Here is a 22459-nt window from a genome sequence, read left to right as displayed (position 1 = left end):
AGCTTGCTGCTTATCTCCAGAGGCACCTTTTTCCTGGGTCATCCAGCGTTCCACCCAGTATTGAGGCCTGGAATGCTCTAGCTCCGATGCCTCCCGTTCCAATGCCTCCCGCTCCGATGCCTCCTGCTTCGATGCCTTCCGCTCCGACGCCTTCTGCTCCGACGCCTCGTAGTGGGGCTTCACGTAAACATCCTTTGTGAAGGCTCCATCTTTCTCCATGTTTAGTATCTTTTTTTTTTTTTTTTTTTTAACATAAATAAAATCAAACGGCATGGAATTGGTCCTTGAATGGAAGGTGATACTTGAAGTGAACCGGTATTGGTTTGAATTCTAGTGTAGGTGCCTGATTCATAAAAAATAGCAAGTTAGTATAAAATGTAATGGAATTTGGAAAAGAGGACTTACTTGTTTTGTCCGACAAGAACTCAATGACAAACACCACTCCTTTGAAAGTTTCAGGGATATTGGACTTGGCCAGATTGCAAGTGATGGTTATGACTTGTCCAATGTCATCAAATTTAACTTCTTTGGATTTTGTGGTTTCAAGAACGTCCTCTTTGATGAATTCATGACATTCCCTACTTGTCACCTTTGGAAGGGCTTCCAAGATATCTTTTTCACCTTCTTCTTCCTTGGAAGTCATGAATCTGCAAGGAATAGGGATACTTGTTGGAACGGGGTTAAAAATAATGAAATTTGGAACAACCATACCTGAATTAGATGGCATAGGAGCAATAGGTGCCTCCGGTAAAGGTGTTTCCACCCTTGCCGTGGGTTGGGTGTATTCCTCTTCCTTGTGATTTGATTTTGATGGTTGAGGGTCCGTTCCAACCTCCTTGTCACTTCTCAACATGATAGCATTGGTGGTTTCAAATTCTCCCTTCTGATTTGCAATGGTTGAACTAGGGAGTTCGCCTTGGTCTCGAAACTGTCCTACGAACTCCGCGATCTGCCCAATTTGCTTTTCCAAATGGTCCAACCCTTGTGGTGGCTGCATAGGCGTTGAATAGAACTCCTCATATGGCTGCCAATATCCTTCTTGTTGAGCCTCATTGTCTTGATTTTATGAGCCCTGCACCAAACAAATTAATTCATTAACCGTTTGATTGATAACTTATTTATGTATGTTTATTAAGAATGCGCGCTTAATTTTCATGCATGAATATGACGCTAGAATATAAGTGAGTTTCACCTAATCGTTATGAACTTATATTCACAAGTAGTGGAGGTTGCTTATAAACAATCGCGTTAAATGAATTCTTGGCACGAGTTTCATGCTCATCATAGTAACGAATGCCTCGTCAACACTTATAGTTTTCATAATGCTTAATGATCTTTGATTGTATCTTTATTGTGCTGTTCACGTAAAGGACTTTTGGAGAATGTTGTGAATTGCGTTGCGCTAACCCATCCAATTCATTAACTTAAGGAAAACTTGACGGTTAATTTAAGCGGACCTAATTAACCCGGGGCGTTGAGTTTCATAATTTATCGAAAGACCAACTGAGAATCAATCTTGTCTGCAAGTGTAACATGTGTGGAGAAGAACCCCTTGGCTATTCCATCATCCATATTTTCATCACATACATATTTACATATGGCTGTTTGTTTAGAATGCATGTGGCTTGTTAATGATGGAAAACAGCTAGGAAAACATGTGAAAGCTGGAAATGCATAAGGGATACACGGCAATGATGCTTGTTGGTGCTGGAATTGCATGTGTGTGAGGTGTGTAGGTGCTGAAAATGCATGTGAATGCATGCTGGAAATGGGAGTGAAAGGCACGGTATTGAGTTGGGAAATGAATGATTAAATGTGCATGGCTGGAATGATGAAGAATAAAGGGTGCATGAGTGAATGATTGAATGTGCATGTGGGTGAATGTGAAGGGAATGCATGTGTTGATTGATTTGTGGTGCAATGATGAAAGGCAAAGTGCATGTGCAATGTTGGAGAATGAATGTGTGACGGTGTGATTGAATGATTTAAAGGGGCATGTGGGTGAATTAAAGGATGGAATGCATGTGCAATAAGTGGTGTTGATTTATGAAGATGCATGTGCAATGAAGTGGAATGGATTTACACGGCTAAGAATGGCTGTTTTGATTGTGATGATGAATGCATGTTGAATTGGTGATGAATGTGCATGGCAAAGAATGGAATTGGCTGCAATGGTGTGTAATTGGACTAGGTTTTAAGTGCATGAAATGGACCCAAATTGCTCCCCCTTGCATGGCAAGGAATGGTGTTTGTGTTAAGCCCATGGCAAGGTGAATGTAATTGGGTTAGGGCCATTGTTTTGTGTCCTCAAGTGCATACAAGGCCTTCAATTTCATCCAACACTTGGGCTCCAAGCATAAGCTATCCATCCTTAGCCCAATAGTGCTCCAAAAAGCCCCAAAACGCTCCACAATGCATCCTTTCGTCAAACACGTCTTATTATCCTGAAAACACACAAAAGAAGCATAAAGGACTAAAATAACTAAAGAAACATAACGTAAATGTACGAGAACAAGCCATTTAAGTCGCATGAATATGCTCCTATCAAGGTGCCAGCAGATCTCAAATTCATTAACTGAGCAACCAAAATGCAAAATACTGTTTTAGTCAGGAAAGGCCGAACAGAAAAAAGAGTGGAAACCTGATTAGCAATTACTACTTCCAGTGGTACCGCACTGTTAAGTTTTACTCTTCAAATCTCCAACAAATAAGCTCCTCTATAATTTCTGCCTGAGCATTAAAATAAAATAAAAAAATTGGTACATAGATGAAGAGTTAAGACTACCTACCATAAATGAATTGAGAACTACAATAATGTGACAATCTCCATGTGTAACCTATTTGTCCATCGTTATAGGTTTAATCAGAAATACCATATTTTTAAAATCATGGATGATTCAATTTTAACCTTAAAACCAAGACCATCTCCAGTTCTTGGCAAGTCAAATTTCAATCAAGAGCCACACATGCGAAATATGTGTTTGAAAGATGTAAAAATGGTATCACAAAACATAAACATTATTGAGAACAGAGAGGACAGAAAACACAGTCAGACAGTTGGTATTTGGCGGCGAAACTTCAAAAACCAAAAATGCACTTTAACGTCCTAGAGAGAACAGAATTGTAAGCAAAACGTAGAATATTGAAAGAATATTGTGATAGTCACGAAATAAGTTTATGGGCTTGCTAATATTGATTTATTAGGTTCCAAGTTTGTCTCAATTTGTCATTTTCTGTTGAACAGAAAGTGTAAACATTTAGGTACTCACCAAGAAAAAAGCAATTAATTGATGCTAAATACAAAACCGGCTGACCTTGAAATATAAACCGGAGAAATTAATTGAAATAATCAAATCCCAAATTCAATTTCAAAGGTAGATAAGAGTCAAGCAAAGGTGTGGTATATGATTACAGACCATAGTGAAGCTACTTTTATAGTTATTTACTTCTTTACATGATAATTAAGGTTTAGCTAAGCTTCTATACCTTTTTAGTAGCAATTAACTCTGCTTCCACCCGACAAACAACAGCATTCGGCAATTCCAAAGGGAGCCCTCCAGAAAAATCCTTAAAGCAAAAAAAGAACGAAATCAGACAGCTACACACAGCATCAGAGCACACAAACAAAACCCCCAAAATTATAAAAAGAAAATTTAAACACAAAATACATCTGTAAATCGAAAACAACAAAAAAAAATTATATAAGGCACATTGAGAAAGACGAAAAACTCATCAGGAGACTCTAGGTTATGTGGGTAAGAAATGGAAAAGTAAATTAATTTCTAACAGCTCAACAATTTCAAAGGAAAAGTAAATTAATTTCTAACAGAAAACATAAAAAATAAAGTACATGCATAAAATCAAACATATCAACTTCCACCCTAATCCAAAGCACAATTAATTGCATGAATATTAAATTAAACATGTAAATAATGAGATTGAATGGCTGAGATCGCAGGCGGTAAATTCCATAGAAGTACATGCTGACCTCGCCAGGTTTTATTGGCCTGTCGATCTGGAGAAAGATGACAACGCTAAACAGTAAGTGAAACGGCGATGCGGAAAAGAAATAAACCTAGGTTCCAAAATACCCAAAAGATGAGAACGGCGAGAGAGAAGCGAAATCGAGAAGAAGTCGAACTGAAAGGGCCATCCATGATGGACGCGTGGGCTAGAATCGTTTGGTATGCAGACGGGACGGGACGGGACAGGACGGAACGGAACGGACCGGGAGCAAAGATGCCCTCGGATGGAAACAAGGAGGAAGAAGAAGGAGACGGAGATGTTATAATTTTGTGTTCCACGGATGTGGAACGAGTCGTTCCATGGGGGTGAGATGGAACGAAAATTCACCCAAAACTCGTCCCATGGAACAGCTCGTTCCACCCGTTTTAGGCGCACCAAACGTGGGACGGAACGCTTTGTCCCACTCTGTTCCGTCCCGTCCCACGTACCAAACGGTACCGAAGGGAAACGTCGTCTATTCGCTGTGACGGAATTTAACCGCACAGACAAAGGATGATCAACGCGTGGCAATCAAGGGCATAACAGATATTTAACTGTGCAAAGTAGCAGCAAAACGGCTAAGCAAACAAAAAAGCCAAGGGCATTTCCGCCCTTTTACTATTTCTGAACAGTGCTAAAACTCAACTGAGTTTTAGTATATATAATGATGATTTAAATACATTCCATCCTATATAGACATACAAATAATTATATTATACAACTATCAAGTAATTAATAGCTAAACAAAGTGACAAAATAATATTATAGGATATTAACATAACATTAATCATATTACCAAAATAGTCATTTCCGTACTCATTTAATTATAGTTCATCATAAAGCAAAATATCTCAATACCAAACACAAAAGCATATCCATAGTCATCTTACTAACCATTATATAATATAATAAATACCTTAATATAAGTTGCCCAAACTTCGTCCGATGCTTGAACAATGTTTACAACATGGTCCTAACCCATCCCAGTATGATTAACAAGCTTGGCCAACTCACGGTGAATCTTCCACAACTGATTATATTTTTGCTTCAATTTTTCACGAGTGTATCTATTACCATATTTGTCAAACAACTTCATGCCAATAGCATGCCACTGATTCTTTTCTAAAGTGTTGGTTTGCAAACCTTTTTTTGTCTCTTCATACAACATACTAATAAAGTAGTCTTCAATAGGTTTTGGCCAATTAGCTTTATCATCAAGGTCATTTGCAAAGTCCTTGTTTGACATCCCTCAAACATGTGCTAGAACAATGTAAACAGAAACATCGAAATTAATACAAAGCTAAAAGCTACATTCACTTAAGACCAAAAGACTGATATTCACTTTCACACACTTCCTACGTAAAAAGAAGTTCTTTAGCATTTTCTGCAGTACAGATTATTAATGTTAAAACTCAGGCAATTACTAAAGATAATAGACTAATATCCAATCTTTTTGCATAAATATTAAGTTCACTAAATTTGGTGTTACCAGGTCAAAGAAACAGCATCATGTTCCTATGCCAATACATCAAGTTTCTCAATACATTAACTTCAGGTGATGGGGTTCAACTACCGAAGGTTATGGACACTCTATCAGAAATTTAGGGGGCAATTAGGTAACTACTGCAACTATAATATTATAATATATATGACACACCCCGGCCCGGAATGTCCACTAGGACTCTGAATTGAGCTGTGTTGGCCGACACTTGTAAGGTGACGAAGCAATAAAGTATAATGATGTGGACAATGTGAATAAATTTAAACCTAAAAGTGCCTAAGGACATGAGTGCACTGCGAGCGGGAACGAGCCCATTTCACACGCAACGTCAGAGCATAAGTAAAGTACAGTAGTGTGGGTAAGGATCATACTCTCAGAGGTAGCCACCTATACTGAGATTCGCCACAAATCCCTGTCAATATGGACTTTTAGCAGCTAAAACCTGGAAGGGTGCAAAAACAAGGGTGAGTGGGCATGATAATAAAGTTTTTAATAAAAACCTTTTTGAAAACATTATAAGCCCTCGCTGTAAAACCCGTATAATTTTCCAGAAAATAATAATACATACATATATAGAAATCATGTCCGAGAGTAGTGAAAACCAAGTATATGCCATGTTAAGTATCTCAGCAATGAAATAAGTAAGCCATGTGAAATAAATCAATGTAAACTGATATGCCAACTGGAGTCACCTAACGTGGTTTGTACGACATGCTGGGTGTAAATAGATACACTCAAGTGCTACTATTACGTGAAGGCTGTGCGAAGTATCGCAAGTCACCTATGAATCGGAACCACTTAAAGTGGTCTGTACGATAAGCTGGCACCTGCCTTGGATCCAAGGTGAGCATACAGTGCAGGAGGTGAACGATCACGTAAAGGCTGGCCCTGACCTCGGGCGGAGCATTAACACCAGGGTACAGGATAATGAGTACCAAATGCATCCAAGCATAACCATATACATCACAACCACTAACAACATAATGTACTCACATGTAGCTTACCTGGGCTCCGCAGCTTCATGCAACATTATGCAAAGCTATACTAATGCATATACTAAAATATAACACAAGTATGACATGACATTTCAATCACATTTCATTTAAAACAATTTCTAGGAAAAACGTAAAGTATACATACGTATATATATATATATATATATATATATATATATATATATAGAAAACCAAAAACCTACTCACCTAGAGTCCACGCTACAACTTCTAGCACAAACGTCAAGGCGTCACGAACGATCGGCGCCTAGAACAATTATCAAATCATGTCTTAGAATTCTTATCAATAGAATATATAACTTACATGTCCTAATTAGGAAGATCCGTACGTCGAATTCCTGATCCGTAAGTTTTTAATATCCTCAAATATTACGTGTTATAATGTATCAAAATTTGGTGATGATTCAACTGTCAGATCGTCGATTACTATAATAATCAAGCGGCGAACTTTCATGGAACTACGTTCAAATGATGGAAATTCGTCAATCGGACTTCACCAATAGAATTAGAGTATTCAAATTTAACCTAGGAAGGTCAGGGGACGTCTCGGCCCACGCGTAGCCGCATGTGGCGATTGGCCGCCCAGACTTGCCGGAAAATTCAACTATTTCCAAAAATTACCAAATTTTACAAGAATGAAGATCTCAATGACTAGAGCAACTTTCATACCTGTGACTAAGGCCAATTTGACTGGGAAAAGCCCTAATTTCACGAAAACCCGTTGGAACCCTAGAAATGGGTGGTTCTTGATTCGACTCCATACAAGCTTTGCCGCCTTAACCAATGATTGGGCATTGTTTCTGGGTTCAAGGAGCCTAATGGTGGTAGAGATCGAAGGACTTTGCTTAAAAAATTGGCGAATTACCACCAAGAACACCATGGTGCCGCCGGTGCCATTCTCATGAAACCAAGACCAAATCTTGTCTAATTTGTGTGGAAAATTGAAAAAGGGAAGGCTGGTGAGAAGTTCCCAGGTGATAACTCAGTGTAAATCGTCGGAAATTGGCCGGAAACCCATCGAAACCCATCGAGTTTCACAGTTTCCGTGGGTCGGGTTGTAGAGAACCGGTAGGGATCCATGATCCTGTGCTTCTCACCCTTCTCCTTTCCCCTTATTTCTCTATTTCTGATTGGGCACTTTCTTTTCTCTCATCTCCCCATTTGCCCACACCTCTCCCTTCTTCTATCCTTTACTTTCCTATCTTCACCACTCATCACCATTTTGCTTTAATTTGGGTCACACATGTGGCTACTAGATTTTTCTCCAAAATCTAGAATATTCCATAAAATAACTAATTTACTAAAATGCCCCCAGCTTTAAAGATTAATATCTCCTTCGTTATAATTCCAAATCACGATCCGTTTGCGCCCACGGGTTCGTGGTGACGAGTGCTACAAGGATACGCCAAGAAATGAACCTTATGTGACATGACACGGCAGTCAACAAAAGTCAACACTTTTCCTCGAAGGCATTTTCGTAAATTCACATTTAAAAATTATAAAAATCGTAATAATTGGGGACGCGTCGTTAATATATACATATAAGAAATTCTTTTTCTTTGCAGTTTCGTTGCATATGTAAACTTGGTGTTCTAAAAACTGAAAACAATATAATACATTGCAATAATATGAATGTTGATGGTAACGATAAAAGGTTAAACCAACACCAGCATTTCCAATGAACAAAACGCAGAGGTATACAATGTTGACTATAGTAGCAAGCACGTAACAATATACTGAAAGCTTACAACTTTGCAGATGGTCATTGTGACTAACAGTAACAGTGATCATAACAAAAAAAACCTTTTAACCGACACTTGTTACTCTGCACAATTTGGGCACTTGAAGTTTTGATGTTTGCTTATTGATGTATGCTATTATGCTATTTTGGAAACATATACAAGGCTTGACAGAAAGTGCAGAGTCACTGAGGGGAATATGTTATAAGTTTTACAAAGGATGTCGAAAGTATATGTATGATGAGAAGTCTCTCTATCTCCTTATGCTTTCGAGCTGAATAATGAGACTACTTCATATGAAGAAACATATTACACCAAGAATAAATGGATTACACTAAGAATAGGGCACAAATACATGAATGCACAGAGGAAAACTATACCCTTTTCATATGAAGAATTTAAACCAAAACTTCCCCACAATCTCCCGAAGAATTTAAACCAAAACTTCCCCAAAGAAATTATCCCACTCATGATTTGGAGTTAGGAGCAGTGATTTTCACTTTGAAGATTTGGAGGCGCTACTTATATGGAGAGAAATGTCATATTTTTACGGATCATAAGAGTCTTAAGTATGTGTTCACCAAGAAGGAGCTGAATTTGAGACAGAGAAGGTGGATGGAGCTTATCAGTGATTATGACTATTCGATCGAGTACCATCCTGGGCATGCTAATGTTGTGGCTGATGCTCTTGGTCGGAAACATTCTGTCAGTTAATTGGGCATTTCTAGTTTGCAAGAACTGGAAAGGTTTGTAGTTACTGTTAGTTATGAGTCAATATTAGGAAAAAAAAAGGGAATGTAAATAGTAGGAGTCCTTTTTTAAGTAGGTTTTTTATAAGCTTTATTTAGTTTCCTAGTTGAACACTGATTGTGTGTGTGTGTGTATATATATATATATATTTCTAAAGAAGCAATACAATTTTTTTATTCCCGTAAAAGTTCTATTTGGTATCAAGAGCTAGAGTGGCCGAAACCCTAGTTTTTCCGCTGTGCTTGGTTGACTGTTTTTTCTGCAAATCTTCTGCAGAAAACAGTGGTGCAGTTTTTCTGCAATCTTGTTGCGTGTGCAGCAGTGGGTGGTGCAGAAAAGTGCAGTTTTTCTGTGCAGCAGTGGGTGGTGCAGTTTTTCTGCAAATCTTCTGCAGCAAACAATGTTGCTGTGTGTGTGTAGTCTTGCTGCGTGTGCAGCAGTGTGGGTGTGCTGTGTTTTCTGCAGTGTTGCCGTGTATGTGTGGTAGTGTTGCGTGTGTGGCAGTGTGGTGAATCATCAGTATCAGTCTTGCTTTGTTTTTTTTTTTTTTGGGTAAGGTCGAATGGCATTAGAAGGAGGCAGTGGCATGTTGAAGTTAGAGGGCAATAACTCAACCAATAATCCAGTATTGAATCCGGTCGTTATTCAGAGTGATGCGTCTGCTGTACCAAATACCGTGAAATTAAATGGATCAAATTATCCTCTTTGGTCCAAAGTTTTGGAGATGCACATCGCTGGACGCGGTAGGAAGGGCTTTGTGACTGGGAGTACCAAGGAGCCTGCTAAGAATAGTGCTGAGTATGAGACGTGGGAGACAGGGAATGCAATAGTAAAAGGGTGGTTGATTAATTCCATGGAACCTGTTATCATGGGATTTTTTATTCACCTGCGTACCGCTAAAGAAATTTGGGAAGAGGTGGCTCGGACCTATTATGATGGCTCAGATATTTCTCAGATTTATGAATTGAAGGTTAAATCGTTCAGACTTCGTCAAGAGGGTCGGCCAGTTGGCGTGTATTATGTTGATCTCAAGTCCGTTTGGCAGGAGTTAGATCAACGGAGACCAATCAAGATGGAATGTGTTGTGGATCTCAAGACACTTCGAGAAGAACGTCAAATTGATCGTGTGTATGCTTTTTTGGCGGGTTTGGATGATGTGTTTGATAAAGTGCGCAATGATATTTTACGTACTCAGCCCCTACCATCTGTTGATGAGGTGTTTTCTGTTGTTCGGTGTGAAGCTCAACGACATGCTACTATGATGGGTGGAAATAACAATCACGGAGGGTTGCCGTCCATGGCCATGATCTCTCGGCCAGTTGGTGCTTCTCGTCCTAGTAATTCTTCTACTCAATCTTTAAATTCTCGTCCCTTCAACCGAGAAAATAAAGATGATTTGAAGTGTACTTTCTGTGGACAAACCCGTCATACCGAAGATACATGCTTTACTAAGCATGGGGTGCCTGATTGGTTTCCAGAGTTAAAGAAAAAATTGCGTGCCAAGGAGCGTGGAGCAGCCGGGTCCAGTGGAGGTTGTGCCTCCCTTGCTACGGCTACACCAACAGTCCAGGAAGCCGTGCCTAGCCCAAGTGACTTTAGTCAAAATTTGTTGACTCGTACTCGAGGTGACTCATCTTTCGACACAGGTACCGTGGGACGTGTTCTCTTAGCCTCCGAAATTCAGCACCATACAGGTTGGATTCTGGACTCTGGGGCAACTGATCATATGACATATGATAAAAATATGTTTCAATACATAACTACATCTCACAGAAAAAATATATCAACTGCCAATGGTACTTTGGCACCCGTGTGTGGTGCTGGCACTGTGCATCTCACCCCGTCACTTCCCTTACATCATTGCTTACTTGTTCCTTCTTTATCCCATCACTTGTTGTCCATACCACAGGTTACTGAACAATTGGATTGTGTTGTTCTAATGTATCTGTCCTTTTGTCTACTTCAGGATATTCAGACCAAGGAGATAATTGGGCGTGGCACTAAGAAAGAGGGGTTGTACTATGTGGACGACGTTGTTTCTGGCAGAGCTAATGCAGTTCGAGCGTCCCGGTCTAGTAATTTACAAGAAGTGTGGTTGTTGCATCGTTGGTTAGGGCATGCATCTTTTGGGTATTTACGGCATATGTTACCTAGTCTATTTAGTGGAATAAATGAATCAGACTTACATTGTGAAGTATGTATTCTTGCTAAAAGCCATCGTGCTTCGTTTCCTCCTAGTATGAATAAAAGAGCTTTACCATTTGAACTTGTGCACTCAGATGTTTGGGGACCCTCCCCTGTTGTTACTTCTTCTGGGATTAAGTGGTTTGTTACGTTTGTGGATGATTGCACTCGTATGACGTGGCTGTATGTGTTAAAAAATAAAAGTGATGTTGGTATGGTATTTCGATTTTTTTCTCAGATGATTCGGACACAATACTTGTATGTGATTAAAGTTCTCCGTTCTGATAATGGGGGTAAGTATATTAATTGTGAGTTGTCAGAGTTTCTATGTGATCAAGGCATTCTTCATGAAACAACCTGTCCTTATACTCCACAGCAAAATGGGGTGGCTGAACGGAAAAATCGCCATATCTTAGAAACGGCACGTGCTCTCCTTCTGGGCGCATCGGTTCCTAAGAGTTTTTGGCCTGAAGCAGTTACTTATGCCGTCTACGTGATTAATCGTATGCCATCTCGGGTGGTTGATTTTCGCACTCCTCTTCAAGCCATCACTTACCATGTTCCAGTGGTGTCTACTCATACTCTCACCCCCCGGGTATTTGGGTGTGTGGCTTATGTGCATATTCAGAAAATTCATCGCACTAAGTTGGATCCATGTGCCCTCCGATGTGTGTTTGTTGGTTTCTCATCTCACCAAAAAGGATATAAATGTTATCACCCTGAGACTCGGCATATGTATGTTACCATGGATGTGACCTTTTCTGAATCGGAGTATTTTTATGCTCCCGTATCTTCATCTTCAGATCACCAGGGGGAGAGCTGTAGTGATGATCTGGAATGGTTGGACTTGGGAGGGAACACTGTAGCTGATGTCGTACATAATGAGGCAGTGATCATAGATGCCGTGCGTGATAATGGGGCTGGAATGCCACGGCAGATTGTTGCCGAGAGCGGCATGCAGTCAGGAGTGATTGCAGCCGAGAGTGATCTGCAGTCAGGGCAGGTTGTTGACAAGTCTGCGGACGTAACCCCCTCTCTCTCTAGCTCCACAGTGCTGCCCAATGAATCTTCTCTGGATATACCTGAGGTAAGTATTGTGGATGATTATGTAACTAACGCGAGTAATGATGTAAATGCATATAAGCTGCCACCGAGACAAAATCGGGGTGTGCCACCTGACGGGTTTTCTCCGGAAGGCAAAGTGAAGTATCCAATAGCCAACTATGTCTCCTGCAATGGTCTTGCACCAGAACGCAAGACCTTGGTGGACAATATGGAGGCTATTCGAGTACCAACCCGTGTGGATGAGGCTCTAAAGGATCCAAAGTGGGCAAAAGCAATGGATGAAGAAATGTTGGCATTACAGAAGAATAATACCTGGGAGGTGATGTCCTTACCAGAAGGAAAAAAACCAGTTGGATGTCGGTGGGTGTTTACTGTCAAATACAAAGCCGATGGATCATTAGACAGGTACAAAGCAAGGTTGGTAGCTAAGGGATACACCCAAACATATGGTGTAGATTATCAAGAAACGTTCTCTCCAGTTGCCAAGATGAATACGGTACGCGTTCTGATATCTTTAGCTGCTAATATGGACTGGCCATTAAAACAGTTTGATGTGAAAAATGCTTTCCTCCATGGGAACTTGGAGGAAGAAGTATATATGGATTTTCCTCCTGGATACAGTGCTGGCAGAAATACCGGAGTATGTCGGTTGCGTAAGTCTCTTTATGGGCTTAAGCAATCGCCTCGTGCATGGTTTGATAGGTTTACTCGAGTTATGAAAAAGATTGGGTATTATCAGAGTCATTCTGATCATACATTGTTTGTTAAACAGAGGCATGGAAAAGTGACAGCTTTAATCATTTATGTAGATGACATGATTATTACTGGAGATGATTTTGATGAGATTTCAAGGTTGGAGAAAAATCTTGCGGCTGAGTTTGAAATGAAGAACCTAGGGGATTTGAAGTATTTTCTTGGAGTTGAAGTTGCTTGATCTTCGAAAGGTATTTTCTGGTCACAACGTAAGTATCTTTTGGATTTGTTAAAAGAAACTGGTATGCTGGGATGTAAGCCAGTAGATACTCCTATTGTTGAAAAACACCATCTATGTTTAGATCCGAATCAGAAATCTGTTGATAAGGGAAGATATCAGAGACTTGTAGGGAGACTAATTTATTTGGCTCATACACGTCCTGATATTGCTTATGCAGTGAGTGTAGTAAGTCAATTTATGCATTCACCGAGTGTAGATCATATGGCTGCTGTTATGTGCATCTTAGCATATTTGAAGTCTGCACCTGGGAAAGGAGTTTTATATCGGAAGCATGGACATTTGAGGGTTGAAGGGTTCACAGATGCTGATTGGGCAGGAAGTGTGGGTGACCGACGGTCTACTTCAGGATATTTTACTTTTGTAGGAGGAAATTTGGTTACATGGAGAAGTAAAAAACAGAAGGTAGTATCAAGATCCTCAGCTGAGGCTGAGTATCGAGGGATGGCTCACGGCATTTGTGAGATTCTCTGGCTTCGAAAACTCCTTGAGGGGCTTGGGTTCAAGCCAAAGGAGACCATGAGACTATACTGTGATAATAAGTCAGCGAGAGATATAGCTGATAATCCGGTACAGCATGATAGGACAAAACATGTGGAAGTTGATCGACATTTTATTAAAGAGAAACTTGAAAGGAAGATTGTGTCAATACCTTTTGTGAATACGGAGGAGCAACTTGCAGATGTTCTAACTCATGCAGTATGTAGTCGAAAGTTTGATGACTCACTTGTCAAGTTGGGCATGTGTGATATATATGCACCAACTTGAGGGGGAGTGTTAGTCATGAGTCAATATTAGGAAAAAAAAAGGGAATGTAAATAGTAGGAGTCCTTTTTTAAGTAGGTTGTTTATAAGCTTTATTTAGTTTCCTAGTTGAACACTGATTGTATATATATATATATATATATATATTTCTAAAGAAGCAATACAATTTTTTTATTCCCGTAAAAGTTCTATTGTTACATGTTAGTACCCTTCTAGGAGAATCCATTAACTTGGCTAAGTGCACTTGTAGTGTGCAGGCTGCCTTGAACATTGACTCTGTTCAACCCATAGTTAATTAAGGGTCTCATTCCATACTTTTATACTCTTTACTGGTTCAGTTTGCATTTGAACAGTTGTGATTAGGGTGTGAGTGATAGCCTCTGCCGACAGTAATATTTATCTTTCAGATTCCTATGAGTCAACTGTTCATATTTGGTAACTTTTTAATTTTACTTTTACTTCTGAGTGACTGATTGGTAGTTTATTTTGTTTAATCCATGATAATTTTTAACGGTTTGGTTGTTTGCATCGTATTTAAGGATCTAGCATTTGATTTGTCCCTTTCTGTACTCCTGGGAGATAATATCTACAACTTTGGAGAGCTGCTTGCGCATCCTATCGTAAGAACATTTTTGCTGAGTTTTTTGTTTGGTTTCATAATATTTTGCTTCCTGTGCACTGCGTGTTACGTGGAAGAGTTCCCTTTCAAGATGCACAAGGTGTTTTTGTTACTTTATATGAAATGTTTTTGCACCAAATACTAGGACATTGGATTTGAAATTGATCAGAAACTAAGTAATGCATGCGCAACTAAGCCTGTATGTAGATTCGCAATGCAGTCTTGTTGATACTGCTATTTATCATACACTGTACAGTCACCAGTTATTACCGCAATTCATGTACCTTTTTTTACTTTGGTTTTATTTTCACTTTCCCACCTAGAGCCTGATAAATTACTTTTGATTTCTACTGCTATAGACTATCATGAAGTGATTGTCATCTCAAACCTAGTTGCCTGGATCTTTGTATGATATGTGCATACATGGTTCTTTTTACATGGATAAATGTTTGTACATTGGGTTTGCATAATGGTTTAGTGAACCATGTGGTTTTAGGATCTCAATTTCTCTTATCTACCCTACCGTGGACGCTTGCACCGTCCATTAGTGTTTTAGTGGATGACCTACTGCTTATATAGATATTAATTACATACCTAGAAAGACCTACTGCTTATATAGATATTAATTACATACCTAAAAAGTTTCTATGTAGTTGCCATGTGTTTCTTCTGATATGTGTAGCCTGTAGGCTACATTATAAGTTATTTGTGCTTCACTTTTCTTTTTTAATATATGACAAATTTTAACAATCTATCTAGATTAAGAGCCTTCTAGGGACAAAGGTAGAGTGGCTTTACTATATTCTTCAAGCGTTCAACTCTGGTGATTTAGTTCGGTATCAAGAATTATGTCGTGTACACAATGCTGCTTTGAGAGCACAACCAGCATTAGTTGAAAATGAGAAGAAGCTTTTGGAGAAGATTAACATTCTGTGCTTGATGGAAATTATCTTCAGGTTTGTGTGTTCTAGATTGTCCTTTCACTTGTAATTTGTAACAAAGGTGTGTGCTTTTGAACTACTATTCACTAAATTGATATGGTCCTTGCAGCCGGCCATCTGAAGATCGGACTATACCATTGAGTATCATTGCAGAGCGCACCAAACTTTCTGTTGAGGATGTGGAGCATCTTCTTGTGAAGAGCCTTTCCGTAAGTTCCTGTATTCTTAAACTTGATGGACAGTGAATTAATTTGGATTGTCCAAACTAAAGTTCTACAACCCCTGCCTTTTCATTTCTCCCCACTTGCAGATGTATACCAGTAGAGAAGAATGGTTTTTATGACGACAGTTCTCAATGCATGTCTTAGTAACAAGTAAAGATTAAGTACTCACAACGATACTTTTCATAACTCTTGCATTCAGAATAGGAATTTAAAAAAAAAAAAAAATGAGAAGCTTATGATTTGAGAGACTGAACTTTTTACTTGGTAAAGTGCTAGTATTCTAAAGTTGATCACATGAACACGTTTGAGACATGTTAGATCCTATGTATATGGTATTGGCATTTCAAATCTTATTTGCACATATGTTGTGGGTTCCACACTTTCAATTCAATATAACTGACCTAGGATATATTGTATGTTGCATGCAGCATGCAGCATGTGACATGCAAATGAGTATAAATAATTATATGTTGTTCTTGTATTTATTTGTAATATTATTTTACATACAATTTAGTTTCAGACAATAAATTTAAGGCCTTTATTGCATCCAATTGTTTTGTAGTTGTACAGCTGTCTTGTACAATAGTTGTAACAAGGGAAGATTTAGGATAGTAGTTTCTGCCTTAACAAGGAAGTAATTAATCGGATTTGTTTTCTTTCTGTTTTTGTGGGGTTTACTTAAGACTTGGCACTGTTAATTTTATAAATAAAAGGAGACTGAATACGTTATGATTTGGTAATTATTATGTATCGTATGGTTTTTGGTAGTTTCTTTGTTAATCTGTTTTGCATTTGGATTTTCTATATTGCAGACACGCAGGGTGTTAGATGACTTATTCGCTTATTCTGTAGTTAGAAAGTGTTGCTTTCTTTCTATTTTCTATTTAATAATTATGGGAGAGATGTTGACTGCAGGTTCATCTGATTGAGGGAATAATCGATCAGCTTGAGGAGACGGTGCATGTGTCCTGGGTGCAGCCAAGAGTTTTGGGGATTCCACAGATCCAATCTTTGCGTGATAGGCTGGACGGTTGGTTGGACAAAGTCCATACTGCTTTGTTATCGATCGAGGCGGAAACACCTGATTTGGTTGCGTCTTGAGTCGCCTCTTGCTTTATTTTCTGCCTAGTGTAACAAATCCTTATCGGAAAAATGGGGGGTTCAAAATGCAAGGGCGGCCAGGAAACACTAGTTTTCGGTTGATTGAGCACTTCGGGCCAACTTTGTTTATGCTGCTTTTCTTATTGGTGATGCTTTTTTGTTAAATCATTTTCCTGGAAGGAGCGGCCTTGTGTACTGTACTTGGGAGTAATACTCCATTGTTTAGTGGCATGGCATGCCTAGAGACGTGGTGAATCGATTAAAACGCGCTGTCGTTATACCTTTGTATTTTGAATTTTCCTTTCCTTAGATAACCTAACTTTATGCTTTTTCATTAGTTTTAATGATTTTCTCCTTCTCGCTACTAGTTCATTTCGCCGTAAATGTTTCGTGTTCTGTTACTCGCTGATGGATGACCGTTTGAACCTAAAAATCCTTCATTTTTGCAGTGCGTGCATTGCCAAAATGGGGTTACATTGCATCAGAGTATTTGTGTGACATGTATTTTAGGTTTTAGGGTTGGTTGCATGAATTCGGCTTTGACAAAATTGTATTCTCTGGTGCCCGTTGCAGCTGGAGATTGCTTCTTTCAAGAAAGCAGAAAGTAGCGTTGCTCACAAGTGTTTCTACTAGTACTTTTATTATAAATCTTTGGCTTTTTAGCTTCAAATGACCCTTGAGATTGGCTAACTTTTCATTTTTGTCATTGTGATTTGAAATTGATAGAAGTTGTCATTGAGATTGTTCACCGTTAATCATTTTGATCATTTCGTATTGAATAAAAAAAATAAACCAAATTAATCCAACAAAAACTAAGGGAATTTTTGTTATTTTATTCTTATTGAATGAAGATTCTTTGTGAGATTAGGTGAGCTAGGCGGACGGCTAAGTAGATGTAGGCGCATTTTTTTAATTTTTCAAACATCTATGAACTAATCAGGATGGTAGTCAGCCGCCTAGTATCAAGACTAGGGCTAAGTAGCATTAGGTGAGAATTTTTAGAATGATGCTTATCACACAATACTGTTGGATCAAATGAATTTAAAAAGATTAATAACCAAAAATTTTAAAAAGTGAGAAATAAAAATGTGTGTAAATAGAAGTGTCTAAACTTAATTAGAGCAAGTCCACTGTGTGCTCCAGCCCGAGGGATAGGCGCAAGAACAGGGCCATGTAGCCCAAGTGATGAAGCCCAGCGTGTGCTGGCAAGCGAGCCTGAGCAGGCCCGAAGGAAAGGCCCGACGATTCATGCTAGCCCGAGCTCCTGAAGGCAATGTGACATGGGCTCACGTCAACCACAACATAAAATTAATAAAAATAAAAAATATTAATAAAAAATTTAAAATTTTAAAAAAATTAAAAGAATGTAAAACCCAACGGGCACTCGCGATCCCCCTCCTTTGTCGTCGCACCCCAGTCCCTCCTCCGCTGCAACTGCTACCACACCTCACACTGCCTTCACCTCCATGCACTCGCGATCCCCCTTCTTCCACTCGCGCGTCCAGATCGCATGATTTGTGACACACCCTGACCGAAATCAAGGCATGCTGCCCGTCACGTGAGAGTGATGTAGCCATGTGCACAGTGCGGAAGTATAAATAATAATAGAAAAGCGAATAAATAAAAACCAAACTACTAGATAAACTAGTTAAAGTAATACGCTAGTTTAAGACTAAGTGTGATAAATATAATCAGAGCACAAAAAGTCTAAGTGCAGTCCAGTAGGACGAATACTAATTACACAACACCCAAAGGTGATCCTACATTTGTGTTGTTTGTCAGAACCACCGTCAAAGTTCTCATGAGCCACCAAAGTGCTTCTACCTAAAACCTGGAAGGGCGCAAAACAGAAAGTGTGAGTGAGCAAAAACAAAGCTTTTCAAAATCATTTCATTCTCAAAAGTTCTAACCCCTCTCCGTAAAACCTGTATAAGTTCCCAGAAAATAGAATATATGAATATAACGAAATCATGCTCAGAATAACAACATTCATAAATATGTCACGACAAATTTCTCAGCATAAAGTATAAGTAAACCAGGTGATATCAATCAATGCAAATGATATGTCAGCCGGAGTCACCTAACGTGACCTGTACGGCTGAATCTAGAGCTCGAATCCACATCTCAACAACTATACCTGCACACGAGTCGGAACCACCTAAAGTGGTCTGTACGATAGGATTATTCACTTTTCTAGACAAGGCATTACTCCCTCATCCGTGATAATCTTTTCCACTCCTAATTTGTCATACCTAATACCTTTAGACTTGGGACCGTCCTTCCTTAAAATGCAAACATTCCCCGTCATAAACCTGAAGTAGTTCAAGATGTACCTAATTTGGCAAACCTTGTAGATGTACTAGAGGATCCTCCTTTAGCCAACTCCATTTCAAAAAGAGTCTCACCAGGTTATGAAGAGAAGAAATCCAGTGTGGTAAGTTTTCTAAACGCCTTGTCAAATATAGTCACTGACATCCGGAAAACAGAATCAAAGTTCGGGTCATGTCTGCCAGAGCTTATCACTCATTGTTCATGCACAACATGTAAGTAAAGCTTTAGAGTTTTTATGAACAATTTGCTTTCTCTGCAGTGTATATGTTCCCTCCTCCTTTGGGTAAGCCTGCCAGATAAGTCCTCTTAACGTTGCGTATGAGTTTTGACATGTAATCTTTTCCGAGTATTCTCTATGTATCGTCCCTAAGCACGTAGGTTTCCGTATAGCTAGGTGCAAACACGTGTGATATTAGCTTAGTGTACGTACAATTCTATAACTTGGTGGGTCGCAGGTGTATTCGACCCACTCCTGAAGAGCTGGAGAATTTTGGTACTCCGGACTTCACTGTATACAATGCTGGCCAGTTCCCGTGTAATCGTTACACCCACTACATGACATCCTCTACTAGCATAGACCTTAATCTTGCTCGGAGGGAAATGGTCATCCTCAGCACCATGTACACTGGGGAAATGAAGAAAGGTCTTTTCAGTGTCATGCATTATCTCATGCCTAAGTGACAAATCCTATCCCTGCATTCTGGCCGCAATATAGGGAAAGATGGAGATGTTGCCCTTTTCTTTGGATTGTCAGGTATAGTATCGTCAATAGATCGCGGTTGTCATCTTGGTCTCGCAGCCATATGATATGTGCTCTCCTACTCTTGCTCGCTGTCTGTTAGCTTATGACAGTTTAATTGTTTCTTATGGTATTTGCCTTTTCTTTTCATTTTACTATTTAGGTACTGGAAAGACGACTCTGTCTACGGATCACAATAGGTACTTGATTGGAGATGATAAACACTGCTGGACTGAGAACGGTGTGTCAAATATCGAAGGTGGTTGCTACGCCAAGTGCATTGACCTGTCAAGGGCGAAAGAGCCAGACATTTGGAACGCCATCAAGTTTGGCGCTGGTAATATGTCACCTTGATTTCTTGGATATGTGGATATGATGGAATCAATATGATGAAGAAGTAATAGTGTTTAATTTGTTTGGTCTTTTGAATTCGACTTGAATTTATTGGATTTTTGCAGCATAGCAAGGAAGAAGAGGAGAAGAAGAAGCCTTGGACATTTTTGCATTCAAGTTGGAGTGTTGGAACGTTTTAAGGTGTAATCTATCTTTTGTTTTCAATGTTGAATTCGAGTTTTTTTTGTTTTGTCGTGAACATGAGAGGCTAAACTCGTTTTAGCTAGGGGAGACTTTGAAACCATGATTATGTTTATGATATGAATTGATTAATTCCAATTGTGATTTCATAAATTGTGAATGCAATTTAGTTAACCGTTTGATGGATAACTTATTCTTGTATGTGGATTAGGAAGGCCTACTTAATTTGCATGCTTGAATTTGGTGCTAGAATATAAGGGAGTTTCACATAATCGTTACAAACTTATATTCACAAGTAGTTAAGGTTGTTTTCACAATCATGTTAAGTAAATTCCTAGCATGAGTATCATGATTTATAGTTACAAGTGCTTTGTCAATACTTATGATTTTCATAGAACGTAATGATCTTTGATTGTATCTCTATTATGATGTCACGTAGGGAACTTTTGAAGAATGCTTTGGGTTGTCATATGATGTCATCCAATCCAATAACTAAAGGAGAATCTAAGGGTTAATTTGTGATGTCACGGTTAATCTGGGGTGTTGAGATTCATGGTTTATCGAAAAAACAACTGGAAATCAATTTGTATTTGAATGTATCATGTGTGGGAAAGAATCCTCTAGCTAGTCAATCGTCCATAGGTTTTCTCAAATTCGTCCAAAGTTTACTTAAGTCTTTTAGTTACTTGTTTTCATCTTAAATTCATCAAAAACCCAATCCCCTTTATTTTGCTAAGTCAAATATGTCCCATTGTGTGTTTTTAAGTTTTTTGAGTCAAAACCAATTCTATTTTTGTCCAAATTAAGTCTTAGAGTCTAGTTTGAGTCTTTTTTATTGTTTTGTGTTGTTTTGAGTCTTTTGAGTTTATTTTGAGTCATATAGGTTTAGTTAAGAGTCTTTGAGTTTGTTTAAGTGTTTTTAAGCATATTTTTGTATATTTGAGTCAGTTTTCATTAGATTAGCAATCCCTCCTAATCCCCGGCCTAGAACGATCCTTACTTCTATCTTTACTACAATTGTCAAAAAGAGGGTTTAATTTGAGTGCTATTATTTATCACATCAACTCACCTGAAGCTTACCTGGGCGTCCGCGGCGTCATTTAGCACTTCAAAGCACTCACAATAGTTAGGTTCAAGTAATATCCATATGAATATGCCATGATGCAATCTAACCCAAACATTTCATGATATTCCCAAAATATATAATATGGCGTAACATGTACTATTAATAACACCCTACTCCCAAACTATTTACTTTTGAGAGTAATCGTCAGTGATAAGCCCAATTAGACACTAGTTAAATTAACTATCATTACTTACCTTTCCTTACTTCAATTTCTTGATTCTTCATGCATCGATTTATGATTAACTTTTAATCACCAAATCATAAAGCTAAATCTCATACTTCCCACCAATGTCCCTCACATTGCTAAATTCACTAAACAAGGCTATTGTCTCGATTATTTAATCTCATTTATTATATGGCTGCATCTAACGTCTTGTTAGACTGCCCACGTACCCTAAACAGGGATCAAGCCATTCATAGTTCGCAATGATTAATTGTAGGTAACAAGCATAGATCACTTTAGAAGTGTTTGTGGAACTATCAATTATATGCCTATGAAAGAAAAAGACCCACTCACTTGGAGTCCATGCTATGATTATCTTGCACACACATCGAGACATCACGATCTATCGTCGCCTGTGACCAATTATCAAATCACGTCTCAAAGTTCTTACCGATAGAATACATAATTTACATAAAACATATCCTCAAGGACCTTCAAGAATAATTTGAGACCCATTGACCAAAAGTCAACTGTCGATCTTTGATCGACGGTAGGGTTTACAACCCTATATAACTCGATTCGGAAGATCCGCATATCAGATTTCCAATCCGTAACTTCCAAAGATCCACATTATGCTTCTAGATTGACATACCAAAATTTTATTATGA

At 38.8% G+C, this 22459-nt stretch overlaps 1 protein-coding gene across 1 annotated transcript; it reads left to right on the top strand.

The window, feature by feature from the left end:
* The first annotated feature begins 14495 nt into the window (after positions 1-14495).
* On the top strand, positions 14496-17257 carry LOC137731861 (26S proteasome non-ATPase regulatory subunit 13 homolog B-like). Its single transcript, XM_068471105.1, has 4 exons — positions 14496-14633; positions 15392-15588; positions 15683-15782; positions 16713-17257. The coding sequence occupies exons 1-4, from the start codon at positions 14511-14513 to the stop codon at positions 16896-16898; spliced, it is 606 nt and encodes a 201-aa protein (XP_068327206.1). The 5' UTR covers positions 14496-14510; the 3' UTR covers positions 16899-17257.
* Positions 17258-22459: the final 5202 nt, after the last annotated feature.

Source organism: Pyrus communis, chromosome 4 (assembly GCF_963583255.1).
Source record: "Pyrus communis chromosome 4, drPyrComm1.1, whole genome shotgun sequence".
Lineage (NCBI taxonomy): Eukaryota > Viridiplantae > Streptophyta > Magnoliopsida > Rosales > Rosaceae > Pyrus > Pyrus communis.
The sequence above is the reverse complement of the archived record's forward strand: the minus strand, read 5'-3'. Positions and strand labels throughout refer to the sequence as shown.

Bases quoted from the DNA above. Each gene is read 5' to 3' on its own strand.
- LOC137731861 (XM_068471105.1), top strand. From the start codon at position 14,511: ATGATAATTTTTAACGGTTTGGTTGTTTGCATCGTATTTAAGGATCTA. The intron at 14,634-15,391 runs GTAAGAACATTT...CAATCTATCTAG, and splicing joins AGCTGCTTGCGCATCCTATC to ATTAAGAGCCTTCTAGGGAC. The intron at 15,783-16,712 runs GTAAGTTCCTGT...TGTTGACTGCAG, and splicing joins TTCTTGTGAAGAGCCTTTCC to GTTCATCTGATTGAGGGAAT.